Source organism: Lathamus discolor, chromosome 3, assembly GCF_037157495.1.
Source record: "Lathamus discolor isolate bLatDis1 chromosome 3, bLatDis1.hap1, whole genome shotgun sequence".
In the NCBI taxonomy this organism is placed as follows: Eukaryota; Metazoa; Chordata; class Aves; order Psittaciformes; family Psittacidae; genus Lathamus; species Lathamus discolor.
In genome coordinates, this window is record NC_088886.1 from 55,447,555 (window position 1) to 55,464,536 (window position 16,982).

At 38.0% G+C, this 16,982-nt stretch overlaps 1 protein-coding gene across 9 annotated transcripts in view; it reads left to right on the top strand.

Moving 5' to 3' along the window:
* KCNT2 (potassium sodium-activated channel subfamily T member 2) overlaps nt 1–16,982 on the top strand; it is a 136,983-nt gene that overhangs the window by 83,524 nt on the left and 36,477 nt on the right. For all 9 annotated transcript variants that reach the window (XM_065675328.1, XM_065675326.1, XM_065675327.1 and 6 more), the window contains exons 13-15: nt 988–1,051; nt 9,736–9,844; nt 16,091–16,199. In XM_065675328.1, the coding sequence (XP_065531400.1) occupies nt 988–1,051; nt 9,736–9,844; nt 16,091–16,199 (282 nt within the window). The remainder of the gene's footprint in view (nt 1–987; nt 1,052–9,735; nt 9,845–16,090; nt 16,200–16,982) is intronic.

Sequence of the window (16,982 nt, forward strand, 5' to 3'; positions counted from 1 at the left end):
TTGTTCTGTGTTTGTACAATGTCTAAAAAAAATGGACCTTCAGTCTAAGCCTAGGGTCCAGTTGGCCTAAACTGTTACTAACAACCACCAACTCCGTTTTCTAGCAACAAAGAAACCAAAGATATAGGAATCTCAGGTCCCATTCCAGACTCAAGAATGGAGTTGGTGTAACTGGCAGTGAATTGCCTTTTCATTTTCCCCAGCTTCTGTTTCACTTTTTCCCTGCCCAGGAAACTCAGTCATTGTTTCTCTTTGCCCGGAAAGTCCTGTCTTCCAAAGGAGGTCAACCAAGTAAGATTCAACCAAGGGAAGTAGGATTCACTGGAGGATATCAAGATTTGAGGCAAAAGAAGAAAAACAAACTTTGATTAAACCTTCAGACAGTTTTTCTCCACACTTCTATCACTACTCTTTTTATTACATGACCAGTTTTATTCACTAAGGAGCAATTAGGCATTAAAAGTTCTCATAGAGACCATGAACTGAAAATAACTAATTCATTTAATACATACTCAAAAATGTTTGTTATGTACCCCAAATACATTAGTCTAGTATATCTACCCATCTTTCTGCTAACACTAGGCAAGACAAGTCTGTATTATCTGCCTCCTGTCATTCATTTTTATCAGTAGCCTGAACATTGCACACTATGCAGACTGGTGCTATTTATTTACCTTTCATACTTATGACAAATAAATACTTATTTTGCAAATTAAGTGTATTTAAGGCCACTCTGATTTTATTATTTTTGCACAGCTTCTACTGCCACCAGGGAAAGTACATATCCTAGAACCTAGTCAGGAAGTACTGGTATACCATGAGTTAGTGCACAGGGTACCTGCTACTCACATTTAGTGACAATGCATGAGAAAGGATAGACTAAACTTCATATTCTATTCAGATAAGCATACAAGACTATAAACTGTAAAACACAAGATACACATAGTATTTTGTTGGTAAGTAACAGGCTTGTTTCCCCTCTTCTAGAATGGATGATGCAGAAGCGTGTTTCATTCTGAGTAGCCGCTGTGAGGTGGACCGGACAGCAGCTGTAAGTTTTGAAGGAATAATTAAGAATTAATGTGCGTGCTGTTTATACTGTTACTGCCTCTATTCCCTCTCAGGGACTGAGACTTAATTCTGTGAATGGAAGATTAAACTTCCCTGATTTATACAGAGATTCTGCATGTGGGATGAATGTTTTGTCTCAGTTAAGATAATGAAAATGTTTCTGTTGGATTCCATAAGACCAGGATTTCACTAATTTATGAATACAGAGCTTTAAAAAAACCTCAATTCTCATGCAGAATACAAGTAGTTCTTTCCCTTTTTATAGAACAATGGCAGAATATCAAACTAGCAGTATCATGGTACCTTATAGATATATTGACACTTGGTCATCCATCACTGAAAAGGGTAGTACTATGTCAAAAATGTTTTATACAAATTACCTGGACTAAACCAATTCGAACAATTATATTTCTTAAAGCAGAAAGTAGATATCTATGAATGGACTGGCATTTTCTTTCGCGACTGTTGAATATTGAAAATTTACTACTAAAAGTAAAGACTGAATAATAAATTAAATTGGGACTAATGCTGAATAACCAACATCATAGAATCACAGAATAATTTGGGTTGAAAGGGACCTTAAAGCTCAACCAGTTCCAACCCCACTGTCATGGGCAGCAACACCTTTCACTAGACCAGGTTGCTCCAAGCGCCATCCAACTTGGCCTTGAACACTGCCAGGGATGAGGCAGCCACAACTTCTCTGGGCAACCTGTTCCAGTGCATCACCACCCTCATGGTAAAGAACTTCTTCCTCATATCTAATCTAAACACACACTCTTTCAGTTTAAAGCCATTCCACCTTGTTGTGTTACTGAGAATATTTGACTATTTTTCATGTTTTCCAATTTTATATGGGAAAAATTGCAGGAGTCTTTATATAAGTTACTATGGTTTTGGCCCATATTACTACTTATCTAGTCAGGTAAGTTACTGTCCACGAAGACTGCTAATACAAGCCTCTACTCAGCATATCTGTGATACAGTAATAATTTTAATATGAACTAGAACTCTTCACATTAATAAAATTGCCTACTAATCACAAATATCCAGGAAAAAAGTCCACTGAGGAAGGATGTATGAACACAATTTCAACTTTTTCACCATGAGATGCATGCTAAATTATTGCACACTTGTCTGTTTAGTCTTGAACTCCAAAGGAAGTTCAGAATAAGTCTGAATATTCACAAAGTTCAATTAAGATGCTTACAAATTGCCTAAAAGGATCAAACGGGATCCTCTGGACTTACTCAGGCAGGTCCGAATCTTTCTTATGTTAACTTAATTTTTGTAGACTATCAGCATGCTGTAAAAAATACAGTTTTTGCAAAGCTAAAGACCCAATGCAGGATCTATAACTCACAGAAAGCCACTGAACTCCCTGAGAAAGAAATCTTTTCTCCTACAATAATATTCAAACTTACTGAGCTAATAGCTTTGAATTTGATTAATCAGCAACAGACTCCTGAAAAAATACTAGTAAAAGCCACTGAACTCGCAGCAAGTAATCCAGAAGTAGTCAAGTAAGGCCAACATACTGTTTGGAAGTGTTAAGGGTATTTAAGTAGAAGAGCAAGCAACAGTTCTTGCAAATACCTGGGAAAATACCAGAAGCTTCTGAGAGTTTTCAGTCATGGTCAGTTACAACTCTCTCCAGGCAGTCTTTCTGCCCCATTGGGTGACTAGCTGGCTAGTCATGATAGCACAATATATCAACTGTAGCAGTGATACTCTGAGGATCACAGAATCACAGAATCACAGAATCCCAAGGGTTGGAAGGGACCTCAAAAGATCATCTAGTCCAACCCCCCTGCAAGAGCAGGGTAACCTACAGTACATCACACAGGAACTTGTCCAGGCGGGCCTTGAATATCTCCAGTGTAGGAGACTCCACAACCCCCCTGGGCAACCTGTTCCAGTGCTCTGTCACTCTTACAGTAAAGAAGTTCTTCCTGATGTTAACGTGGAACTTCCTATGTTCCAGTTTACACCCATTGCCCCTTGTCCTATCACTGGATATCACTGAAAAAAGCCTAGCTCCATCATCCTGACACCTACCCTTCACATATTTGTAAACATTGATGAGGTCACCCCTCAGTCTCCTCTTCTCCAAGCTAAAGAGACCCAGCTCCCTCAGCCTCTCCTCATAAGGGAGATGTTCCACTCCCTTAATCATCTTTGTGGCTCTGCGCTGGACTCCTTCAAGCAATTCCCTGTCCTTCTTGAACAGAGGGGCCCAGAACTGGACGCAATATTCCAGATGCGGCCTCACCAAGGCTGAGTAGAGGGGGAGGAGAACCTCTCTTGACCTACTAACCACTCCCTTTCTAATGCACCCTAAGATGCCATTTGCCTTCTTGGCCACAAGAGCACATTGCTGGCTCATGGTCATCCTCCTATCCACCAGGACCCCCAGGTCCCTTTCCCCTTCACTACTTTCCAGCAGGTCAACCCCCAACCTGTACTGGTACATGGGGTTGTTCTTCCCCAGATGCAAGACTCTACACTTGCCCTTGTTAAATTTCATCAAGTTTCTCCCCGCCCAACTCTCCAGCCTGTCCAGGTCTCGCTGAATGGCAGCACAGTCCTCTGGTGTGTCAGCCACTCCTCCCAGTTTTGTGTCATCAGCAAACTTGCTGAGGGTGCACTCAGTTCCCTCATCCAGGTCATTGATGAAAATATTAAACAGCACCGGTCCCAGCACCGACCCCTGAGGGACTCCACTAGTCACAGACCTCCAGCTAGATTCTGCGCCATTGACCACAACTCTCTGCCTTCTTCCTTTCAACCAGTTCTCGATCCACCTCACTACTTGATCGTCAAGCCCACACTTCCTTAGCTTATCTGTGAGGATGCTGTGGGAGACAGTATCAAATGCCACGTTATATGAAGCTTTTAAACAGGATTCCCCCCTCTCCATTTTTTATGATGTTGTTTAGATTTCTTTTTCTCAGGGAATGCAGTTATTTACACTGCAATTAGAAAACGGGACAACTGGGTTTTTTTCTTTAAATTTTGATTTCACTGCCCCCTAGAGCTTTCAAGTGAAATGGATTCAATTTCCTACACTGTTCCAGCTCGAGTCACTACAAGAACTTCAGCAGTGTAGTACATGAGGTTATAGTTTGTGACTGTGCTGAGAGAAGTTCGGTTGTCATCCCAGTAGGAATCTTTGTGACCGCACCTGATTTTTCACCCTGCTGCACTTGACAAGCTGAAAAACTGTTAGGAATGCCTTGGACCCTCTCCTGTGTCTGACAGCTGTCAAAATAAGACTTAACAGATGCATTGAGGAGATTCACAACCAGAACAGCTGTTGTTACTCATGTGATTTTTCAAAGTCCTTGAGGGTTTTCAATCTCCCCACAGCTACAGTCCTCAGCAGAGGATCTACTCATTTGCCATGGATACCGCTGGCTGTTCATTGCTTGCTATTCTGTTAGTTAATAAGTTCTAGTGCCAAAGTCTGCGCTGCTTTGGATCCATGGATCTCAAGAAAAGTACAATAACAAGTGACATGCAGTTACTTCATAAAAATTGTCAGTTTCCTCTTTTTTTCCACTTGGAGCAGTAGGAACTTCAGCAGTCAGACCAAGAATTTGTCAGCTTTCCAAAGTCTCCCACCAGAAACTTTCTCTTCTCTGGCAAGACAAATCTCTGCCAAATTTTATTCTATCAAACACTATTTTGACATCTCAGGCCAAGATGTAAGCTGCTTATCTGCTACAGCAAGCGGGACAGACATCTGTTTCAGTTCTGGAGAATGCAGCTCTTAAAGAGAGTTCGAATCGCACTGAAGTCTGGATGACTTTTTTGGTTTGGGTTTTGTTATTGTTCTGATGGATAGGTACAGGACAGCAGTCTGTACCACACCACAAAATTAGCCACTGAACTCAAGACTTCAAAAGCCTACATCAGATTGCTCCACAAAACTAAGGTGCCTGAAAACAGTGCAGAAGGGGGTGGGAAGAGAAGTGCCTTTTGAATTATCCTATAGATAACTCATTAATAAGCTATATAAATACATGAAAGACTATTTCTATTGCTGACAGCTTTGTCCTGATGCTTTCTGAAAATTCAGAGATGGCTGAGTTCAAGCTTGCGCCTTTTTGTTTCCATTTCCATTAATCGTATGATACTGCTGTACTAGTAATCTAAGATACACTGCCCTAATAGCATGACAAGATGTATGCATTGGATAAGAAGAAGTAACTAATTTATCAAGTTGTGCATGGCAAGAAAAAAAGAACTATTTAAAAATACATATTAAATAAAGGTCTTACCTTGAGTTCTGATAATTAAAATTCCTGTTACACCCACTTTAAAACTTACATGTTTTGATACACAAACATAAATATCACCTCAATATTAATCAGCATCAGTATCAATGGTAATTTATGATCACAGTGCAATTCATTCAAAGCACACAGAAGAGAATATATTCATTTCCCCCATCTCCCAAAGAAGCATTTTTCATAATGTGAATAGAAGCACAGTTTTGTTTCAGTTATCTCTGTTTATAGTATGTACATATATACCTCCTTTTTACTTGGGAGAGGTCTGAGCATTTTTTAAAGTCACTGTAATATACTATAGAAATTGCTACATACATAAAGCAGAGAGTCACCTGCATTATATGAAAAGAATGAATCTAAGAAATCACTTAAAGTGCCTATCTGTATTTTTTTTTCTCTCCCCTGGAGTGGTTCTCCAGTGCAGAATTTGGGAGAGTGAGTGAAAAAAACATGAAAGCCCAAATAAACATTTTCTGTATAGAAATACATGTGTATACCAAAGACATGAAAAGAGAGGAAATGAAACAATAATCCAAGGTTACTATCTTAAAAGTACATACACATTGAGTTTGTCTTACAAAGCTGTATATGGCACACTTAAGTATTCATTGTATATATATTACATATTTGTAGGCTGCTTCTTAAAAAAAAAAAAGAGTTAACAAATGGAAAGCAATACATATTTGAGTCTTAAAACTGCAAATGTCCAAATAATCAAGATATTTTAATTTTAGGGAATCTTTCTTTTTTTTATACAATTAAAAATACTTGTGTTGAGATTTATATACTCACTCCTGTGGGCCTAGGTTTGCGTTTTTTTATGAAATGGTGCTGTTTGAATCATTTTAATATGCATTTTTTCATTGTTATTGTAAACAATTCTTGCACCTTCTGAAAAAAACAGGCTTTTTAGACAAAATAATTAAAAAACAGAAAAAAAAGAAAATATCTAACATTGAGAAGAAAAGAGGAATAGTAAACTTAGTTGCAAATGTACAACTAAAGTGCATATACTGGTGCAGTTTTGATTTATCACAGTAAATTTAATCTTAGTCATATATGTAGTAAGAATGAAAAAAAAAAAGTCACCTAAATTTCATTGAGTAAAAGCTATATTTCTATGCATGTGGCATACAGCAAACAGCCTTTTCTCACTGCTTTTGCGAGCTAGTGTGGTCTTTGATTGCAGTGGAAAGGAAGGGAGGAAACTGGTAAGGTTAAACCCTGTCCAATGAAGCCACACCATCATGGGCAAGCAATTCTGCGTGTTTCTCTAACACCTTCTGCATAAAAGTTGAAGTAACATCTTGAACAGCAAGATGTTTTTCAAATCTTTCCCAAACCCACTCCCAGACCCCTTACTCCTGCTGTAGTATATCTGTATAACCACCATCTATCCCATTAGAGAGTCATTTGCTACTTCTAAAGTGCTGGCATTTCATTCCCTCAATTGACATTAAAATATTATGGTTTGAAGATGTCAATTACGCCATATTCCAGGCAGAAATTTTCCCTTGTGTTCATGAGTCTGAAAGCTTTTCTTATTGCTGATGCTTCAAACATAATGAATCATTCCTTATACTTTATCTTTTAATACCACCAGTTTCATGATTAGGCAAGGCATTTCAACCCAAGTATTGCTTCCTACATGCAGTCTCAAATATTCCTTTTTAGTTCTGAAATAAGTAAAACATGATGGCTGGTACACTGAGATTAGCCATATTTCATGACATTCACTATATTAATGTATTATCACATACTTTGCTTTTATGGGATAGCAGTATTCATGCTGCAGTTAGCTCACTCTTGACATGTGGTAACAAGTACAAAAAACTAGCAGTCTGGAAAATCTCTTAGAATCTTCGGTCAGTAGCTGTCTAAATTCTGACATCAGTTATGCAAATGTCTGAACTGCTAAAAAAAAAATGTAGCTCTGTTTTTAATTGCGCTGATATTTTTCAGAATGATCCAAAATTTTAAACTCTGAATTCCTGATAACATTTAATGTTATTTACATTCTGAATCTCTTCAGAAGGACATATCGAATACATCATTCTTAATTAGACATGACTCATACTACCATCTAAGTTTTCACATAATTCTTCTACATCCAGATACCACTCTTCCAAATTATGTGATCCCAAACACTTGTGGAAAGATAGGACAAAATACCTTATTAGGAGATTTCTAGAAACAAACACTCTATTCTGCGTTCCAACAAACAGAATATATTATACTTGGGTCACAGAATAATGGAGGTTTCAAGGGTGGTCTCTAGTCTTAAAGGAGTCCGTCATGAACATTGACTTCATTGCTCAGGGCTTTATCAGGTTGATGTGAAAGTGCTGAAGGGTGGAGACAGCATAATAATAATAATATTAATAATAGTAATCATAATAATCTTTTCTGCACAGCCTGTTCCACTGCCTGACTGTCTTCATGGGGAAAAGGTTTCTCTGTATATCCTGCCTGAATCTCTCTTTTCAGCTTACATTTGTTGTCTCTTGTCTTCCAACCTGTCATGGTTTAAACCCTGTCGGCAAGTCAGCCCCGCAGTTTACTCCCCCACCACACCACCTTTCTTCCCCCCGCTCCCGGAGGGATGGGAGGGAGAACTGAAAGAATGTAGCTCCCACGGGTTGAGATAAGAACAGTTTAGTAACTAAGGTATAACACAAATCACTACTGCTACCACCAATGATAATAATAATGATACAGGAAATAACAAGGGAAGAGGCATGGAGCAAGCAAAATAAATAGCCAGAGTCACCTCACCACCCGCCGACCGATACCCCACCCCCCACCCAGCACTGACCAATACCTAGTCTAACCCTGCAGTGTACTAGCCCTTCCAGGTAGCTCTCTGTTACACCCTGGGCATGACGTGCTATGGTATGGAATACTTCTTTGGCTAGCTTGGGTCAGGTGTCCTGTCTCTGCTTCCACGGAGCTTCCCCTCCTCCCTGGCAGAGCATGAGGCTCAGAAAGTCCTTGGCCAGACCAAACATTTGAGCAGTAACTAAAAACATTGGTGCTATCAGCTCTGTTCCCAGGCCGAAAGTCAAAAACACAGCACTGCACCAGCTACTAAGAAGGAGAAAAATGACTGCTGCTGCTGAACCCAGGACACAACCATGCATCACTGTGCAGAGACTGGCTCTATTTGGCGGTGTTCAAGGCCAGGTTGGATGAAGCCTTGTGTTGGATGGTTTAGTGAGAGGTGTCCCTGTCTATGGCAGGGGGGTTGGAACTAGATGATCTTGAGGTCCTTTCCAACCCTAACTATTCTATGATTCTGTGATTTCGGTTGGCTATGGGATGGTTATTGAGCCTAGGTTCAATAACTATCCCATATCTAGTGAGGGTTGCCGTTAGCTCCTCATGAAGCCATCTCTTCTTGAGGCTGAATAAGCTCCCTCAGCCTTTCCTCACAGGAACTCTGCTTCTGCCCTGATCGTGTTGGTGGCCCTCTGCTGAACTCAGTGCTATTTATACATATCTTTGCTGTACTGAGGGCCTGCAAACTGGATGCAGAGTCTAGATTTGGTCTAATTTGCACTGATTAGAGGAGGATTATCACTGCCCTCTTACCTACTCACTGCGCTCCTGTTGAAACAGCCCAGGAAGCTATCAGCCCATGCTCAGCTTGCTCTCTGCCAGGACTTCCAGGTCTTTTCCAGCAGAGCTATGGCCTAGCCAGTCAACTGCCAGCCTGTACCAGTGCAGGTGGTTACTCAGTCCCAGACAGGACTCTGCTTATGCCCTTGCTGAATTTCATGAGGTTCTTGTCAGCCCATTCCTCCCATCTTATTTTGGTCCATCTGAACCTGCCCTCAAGTGTTTTGACTTTTCCCTGAAGCAAACCTGCTGAGTGTACACTTTCACCTCCTCCAAATCGTGGATAAAGATGTTTAACAGAACAGGCTCCAGTGACACCCCACTTGCCCCAGGTCTCTGGACAGAGTACATGCCATTTACCACTGCCCTAGCACTCCAATCATCTAAACATCTCAGCCTGCAGGCTCATATGGCTTGAGTTCTCTGTAGCAATCCCTGTCTAAAATCATCCACTGCTGGTGATTCTCCTGCTTGAAGCTTCAAAGCAGAGGTCTGAGACACTTTGTTGGTGAACAGTGAGAGTACCTCAGCCATGTCTGTGTCAGAAGAATAACTGGGTTGTCTGTGTATGTGCATATATATATATTTATGTAGTTAAATATGTCATATACATAACACCAGCGCGCTTATATAACACGCACACCAGCTGGTGTTATATGGTCTTAAAATGAGTTTTCTTCAATGGAGTCAGTCTGATAAGAGATATGGTTATTTCTATTTCATTCTCATCACCTCATACTCTTTATTCTAGGATCATCAAACCATTTTAAGAGCATGGGCAGTTAAAGACTTTGCTCCAAATTGTCCTTTGTATGTCCAAATACTGAAACCTGAGAATAAATTCCACATCAAGTTTGCAGGTAAGATTCCAGCCATTTGAAACACTTATTAATATCTGTCAGTTTGTTTCGTAAACGCACAAGCAAAGTGAGATTCCCTAGGGAAATTTACTGGTTGTAAGCAGTGTACTCATTTTACAATGAGTAAAATAACTCATAGGCTGTATATACCCTGTCAGTAGTAAAATGTCATGTTTTACATTAAAGTCCTATTTATAAGCACTTTTAAGGATTATTACTCTCTTATGTTACGTTTTATGCAAAGTAGAATTATTTGATATACAATTGTTACTTCTTAATTGTAAATTCAGGTAGGTTTCCAGCTATATCCATGTCTTTAAATCACTTCTGTCTACTAAAACATACTGTTACTATGTATATAAGAATTTCTGCTCAGAAGAGGCCAAATTTTCCCCAACAAACAACTGGAAAAGAAAATCTTCCCCTGGGACTGTTTTTTCCTAAGTGGGCTGAAAAACATTATTTAATTACTTTCAAATATTTTGGAAAGAGATATATAATTTAATTCTATATGCAGTAAAACATGTATCTTAGAAACTATTACATAAAATGCAAAATGATATTAAGAAAGCCAAACAAATCCACTCTTAAAAGAAAAGGTTACCAGCTTTAATTGACAAACTGTTTCTCTGTGCTATGTAGATAGGTCTCTTTTTCTCTGTCTATATATAAATACACACACACATATGTATTTACATACAGACGTATTATGCTTATGTGCAAAACCACACAAATACTTTTATGATGAACTCATTTTTGCCTATCTTTGGAAAAATCTCTCTATGAAGCAGAGGCAAAGCTTTCCTTTTCAACGGCAATTTTGAAAACTATTTTCTTGAGGGATATTCTAAGGAAGAAAAGATTGCTGATTCATGCCAAATTACAAAAAAAGCCAACCCCACTATGGAAAAATATTAGTCTCCTCCATCATCCCAGGATGCGATGAAAAAGTAAATTCCAGTGCAGAGCAATTCCAGAGCAGCAGTTAAAGCTATAATTCTAAAAGCTACTGAATTTACCACTAGGTTGGAAAGAAGGAAAAAAACATCACAGCAGTTCTGAAGTTATAAAAGTGTAATCTCAAACTGCGAGATGGCACAGCAGGGAATAAGGCTCGTGCTGTGACAAGAATGATGGTGCTTTTTCATCTCCCTTTTAAAACCACACAGCTCAAATGTAATCTCTTCTCCCTAGCCATGGCCACTTTTCTTTATCGGTAACCATGTTAATTTGTTGTTCCTAATTGTATTTTTAAGAGAGAGTTTCGTTATTCTTAATGGTTTGTCTCTGTAGGAGCTTATGATACATCTAGACTTGAAAAACAGAGGTGATTTTCCATATCTGTTCTTAGACTGAGAATTTGGACCTTTTTAAAAAAAAAAAAAAAGTAAACAGCAAGATTAATTTAACGCTACTCACGTATAGCACAGGAACATTTTAACGCGGTTTTAAATTCAGAATTTTACAAACATGGTATAAACCACCACTGGATGCTTGCTTACCTAGTGCAAATGGTAAGGCCACTGGTAGTCATAAGAACAACAACGTTAAGCGTGCATGCATTTTCCTGAAAGGACTCTACTTTGGTTATTAATCCCACCCATTTCTTCATTCTGAAATACACACCCAGAGGGGGCTGCGGACTATAGCCCTGTCCAGAGTGCTTATGCATAAAATTTGTTATAACCATATGGAACATTTTTCTAAGTGCTTTTCCTATTATGATTCAGGACTGCTTTATTACTGCCTTAATGCAAAAACTTCTCTTAAATTTGATACTCCTTTAACAAATGGATCCTTAATTCTGGAGGTTTCCCAAAATGATATTGTGCATTTTTATGAACCAGAAATATTCAGTAGTAGGACTTTTTTTCCCCTTTACGCACAGGTTTATAGGCTATAACTGTGAAAAACAGAAGTTTCTAAATTTAGAAAAAATACAACCTAAGAGTCCAGAATGTCCTCCTAACAGAAGTCTAACTTTTATCTGCATTCAAAATTTATAAAACTCTGGAAACAGTCTCTCAACAGTTTCTATCAGGCTGACCAGTTATCTTAGATTGCATAATACAGTCCTGAAATTTAAATCCTGACTGCATTTTCCTGTGGAAGAGCATCCTGGAGATTTTCTGCCTTAGGCTTCAGAAATAGTATATAGGTCAAGTAACTGTTTTAAGTTTTTCCCATTATTCCCATTACAGCAAAAGAATGGAGATGCTGCACAGGATAACATGGCCTGTCAGAAAGGCAGGTTTCCTGTCTTCACTTGATGACAGACACTCACCTTTCTATTTACTTTGTTTAAAATGGTAACTTCTGCTTATATTAATACAGTGGAAAAGTTTCTCTGTGCTTGAATAAGATTCTTCAATGGAATCTGAAAAGCACAGGGCATAGTAAGTTCTTGTCCCAGCAAGCTTCTTTCAAGTTCAAGGTGTGAACACTCTTAAGTTTACAGTTACTTGAACATGACAGTTACCAGATGGGCAAGGAAACATCCATCTTACATCTTCAGCTGAAACACTTCGACTTTTTTTTCTTTGCAATTTCTAACAAACCAATGCTTTGACATGCCCAGTTTTTCTTTCAGTAATACTGCACTTTACCTCACTGGCAGTTACATATGGTTTCCTAAATCTTCCTGCTTTTCCTTCAAACACACAGAGCTACAAAAGGCCACGTACCCTTACTGCATGCATCTGGCCTTGCATTTCAGCACACACATGAAATAAAGTGAAGGTTGTCCACAGGGGAGCAAAATACTTGCGTAATTCAGAGACTAAATTGCCTGGGGTTTGAGTTGAATTTATACATATGCTAGAAAAGAAATTAATCACCTTTACCTTGAATATTCAGAAATTATGTATAATCACAATTCCAGGAACTGGGCATATTTTTGACATTCTCAATTCAAAATGCACCAATGAATTAGCAGATTGGTGAAGTCTGACATTAAACCTTCAGTAGTTTATTCAAAAGGAGCATAGTCCAGAATCACCAAAATGGATTTTGAATGCAGCTGATTAATCTAATTACAGATAAAAATAGTCTAGAGATAATGGATGGGCATTTTTCTACGTCTGGTATGGTTGTGCTCGTGTTAACTTATGAAATCAGCAAAAGTAAAGTTTCACAGAATAATTGTGTCAGGTCCAGGAACATTATTACTACATGGCTGATGCTTCAGCATGATGATCAGTATTCTGAGTACTGTTTTATCTTCAAGAGCATTACAGAAGCCATAACTCACCACAGTGCATTACTACATCTATTTGAGACAAACTTAGCAACAAATTTTCTGTCAAAATATATTTTTAACAGAAACTGCAGCTTCTGGAAATTCTAAATGGAGTATTTCTTTAGTATAAATGCAGTCAAAATACTTGTGTTTGGTAAACTGATTTGACATATGCGATACTCAATTCAAGATAAGCTGCAGGTTTCCTCTGCTGCTTCACCGTCACACTGGTTAATTTGCTGATCCTAGTACCTGCTGTCACAGGTCCTGACAAATGTCCCAGACCTGAGGAGTGGGAGAGCCATTACCCGGCTTCCTCCCTACTCACTTTAGAAAGCATCAGATAGAGTTCTGTATAATTCTCACCATGGCTCTGCAATAGAAGTCCTGAATATAAATATCAAATACAGTAACATTATAGGCAAACTATAATGAGTCAAATGGAGAAATAAGCAAGTTATTTTTGACCTAATCTGTGTCTAACAACTCCTGACAAGAGGAGGAACCCATAGTACCTCTCCATGTTGGAAATGTCTACAATATTTCCAATCACAGTAATTAGATCACTGAAGAATCTTTAACAAAATATTCGCAAAATACATGTGAGAATTCAAAAGCTTCAAAACACTTCTGAAGTAGGTAGCACACTACTGTCGTATACATTTTACAGATGCATAACAAGTCTTGGAGGCCATAAATAGCTCTTACAAGCTCAAAGACTACAATAGTCCTACAAGTCCCAGCCCCACTGCTCCTGATGTAAAAACACTCAATAACATAATGTGACTCTCCTCCACATAAGAGATAAAGATGACAATTGTAGGACAGCTGTCTGTTTGCTCTCTGCTATATGCTCCGTTAACACAGTATTTTACATCAAATCCATCCAAAAAGTCAACTATGTGTTACAGTATAAAACATGTGGAGAATTTAAGTCAGATATACTTTTCATTTGCATTGTGCCATCCTTGGTTTATTAATTTCATTTACATATATTTAGGTCAGCATGTACAATTTGGTTCAAGATCTGAAACAGCAGATGATAAAATAGCTTTCCTGTATATTTTTCCTTGTTTCTATTTTCAAAAGCATTAGCTATATAATGTAACAACGTTCCAAAAAAAGGGGAGGCTGGCAGAATCTTACACAAATTAAAAAATAAGGAGAATTCTCATTCCTTCAGGAAATCAATATTTACTTTCATAAATCTTTGCCATCTGATTAATGGTAATAGAATGCAGATATTCCATCCAGTGAGTAGATTATATCTTACTCTCTCAAAACCTCCAATACAAAATTCAGATAGATTTATTAACAGTACATGGTCAACTAAATGAACATATTTCTGTCAGAAATATTTTCTGCAGGAAATATTTAATTGCTATAACGAATACATTTAGGGGAGGAAAAACCTTATTTTGTTCTATATTTGACAGTCTTCATATAACTAAATTAATTCCTCCCCTATAAGCCTTGATATTCAGAAAATGAATTAATTTCTCCTTTTGATGATTCTGTTACTGAAAAGCCTCTAGAAATGTCAAAAATGGGATAGAGAAGGCATACAAGGTATAACCTCACTTTTATTATCATTAAATGGCATGCGTGTAGCTATACTACAAAATCTGCATGGAAAGTAGCTTAGAGAGGCAAGGTGATTCTAAGGCTATCAATGATACATTAGTGCAATTAGAAGTAGAGGCATGTAGCCACTCAGATTTAGGTGGGGAGATTTTGCTTACTTTTACTCAGCAGTTTTCATACGGCTGATGTTTTGATCATCAGCTATACTAATTGTATTCTTTCTCCTCAGAAGCAAGTTCTCTCTTATTGAAAGTAACATAGGCCAAATGAAACAGCAAACTGAGAAGAAAAAAAGATAAATTACTTGGCATGCAATAACTGCCTTCATGACCTTAGAAAACCTTCATGACTAAGTTTCTACACTGACAAGAAGTTTAAGTTTGTGCTTTTCCCTTGTACCCATTTTTGTACTGTCGCAGGTATACATGAATGACATTAAAGAGTGATTTCTGTTTCCTTTTCATGCTGTCACCAGCACTGGAGAGCATTTAACTGTGGCCTGAATTTTAAACACTATAGCAAGTTGAATAATAACTCATACAATACTGAAAGCATGTGCAGAAAATTTGGCAGCTTTAAATACAAGCCAATATAAAGAACTACATATGCCTCTATTGCTTTCTCTGCTTACTTCCCCCCACTAAGTTCCATTAAAAGACAGAAAAAAATAGTATCGCTGTAGTACTATTCCATCACAGCAAGTACTAATGTTGCAGACATATTTTCTTGTAAGGACTCTTAAGAACAAAGTACAATGTTGTGATTACAAAAGCCAGAAAGGGACTGGGGTGAAAAAAAAACGCAAAGCTGTAAAAGATAAAGCCATCACCCTACTTGCCTACTTTGCAAGGAGAGAGCAGCTGTCAGCAGTTCCTGGCAGGATATTAGTTGAATCTACATCACATACGGAAGTGTAAAGCAAAATCCCAGAGTCACTGACAAATACCAGTCTGCAAGTCAGTACAGCCTGACTGATCAGCAGTCCTGCACTGCAGTATACTAGGTATGCTACTGCGTGAACACAAAATTATATCTCTGTACAATGCTTGATGTCTCTATGCCAGATATGCAAGACTGCAGAAGTTGAAAAAGATAAAATCTGGACTATGCTGCATGGCTTCCACATCTAGTGCAGCAAAACAGTGGGATTTAGAGAGCCATTGCATCCTCTCCATTTGTAGCTGCAGTACAGAAAGCATAAACTGGTTGCAAAATTAACTCTACTGATGCAATCTCAGTGATAGCATAGATGGGGAAAATCATGCACAGCCATTCTCCAGGTTCAAGTGGAAGATGAAGATATGGAGGCACATTTTGAGTGTCCCCATTTTCACCATTTTCCTAAACAAGGAAAGGAAGTGATAATTATATTCAATGGGAAGTATTTTTGTAAAACAATTTATGTCTTCTTTTTTCTTCTACAGATCATGTTGTGTGTGAAGAGGAATTCAAATATGCTATGCTAGCTCTGAATTGTATATGTCCAGCTACCTCTACATTAATCACACTTCTGGTTCACACATCTAGAGGACAGTAAGTATATACTACTATTAAGAAACCAACCAAACAAAAACACAAACCAAAAACTTATAAAAGAATCATGATTAAATACATCCTTCGTCTCTGTAGCTTTCATTGTCTGACAGAACACAGAGCCTTTTTTAGTTCTTTCATATTATATATATATTAAAGGAGGGTAGTATTCTTAACAGCTAAAAATGTACATACTTAAAAAGATACATAATATCGAAACTGGTAGGATTTTTCTTCCCCTTTTATTCTGTATATCTTTTTAAAATGCCTTGGAAATGCTGGAAGATGTTCTCAAAATCCGAACTGAACTGTGATTTTAATTTTTCACTAAGTTTTGTACAAATGCATAAATCTGTTCATTGTATGATAAATGTCACCAAGTCAAGCATTCAAACTTAGGAAATGAGGACAAAGCTGTTTTTTTCCTAGATTGCTCTGATCCTATTAAAAACACCCTACTGTGCTACTGAAAACATTAACTAATGTACTTGAGCTTACTTTCTGCTTAGAACTGTTAGGTAGTCCATCTTTAATCTAGAAGCTTTATGTCTGTGAAAACTTAAATTTAGATGATCTGTAACACCTAGACATTCAGCCATTGAGTTTTAATGAGTATTTGGTTCTTGGATGTAATATTCTAAATGCAAAGGACAAAAAAACAAAAAAAATAACCCAAAGAAAACCCCACACAATTGAAAAAGCATATAAAATATTTAAATATGTGAAAATGATTTATTTCCGGGATTACCACTTCAATGTCCCAATTTTCTTGCATTTAATTTA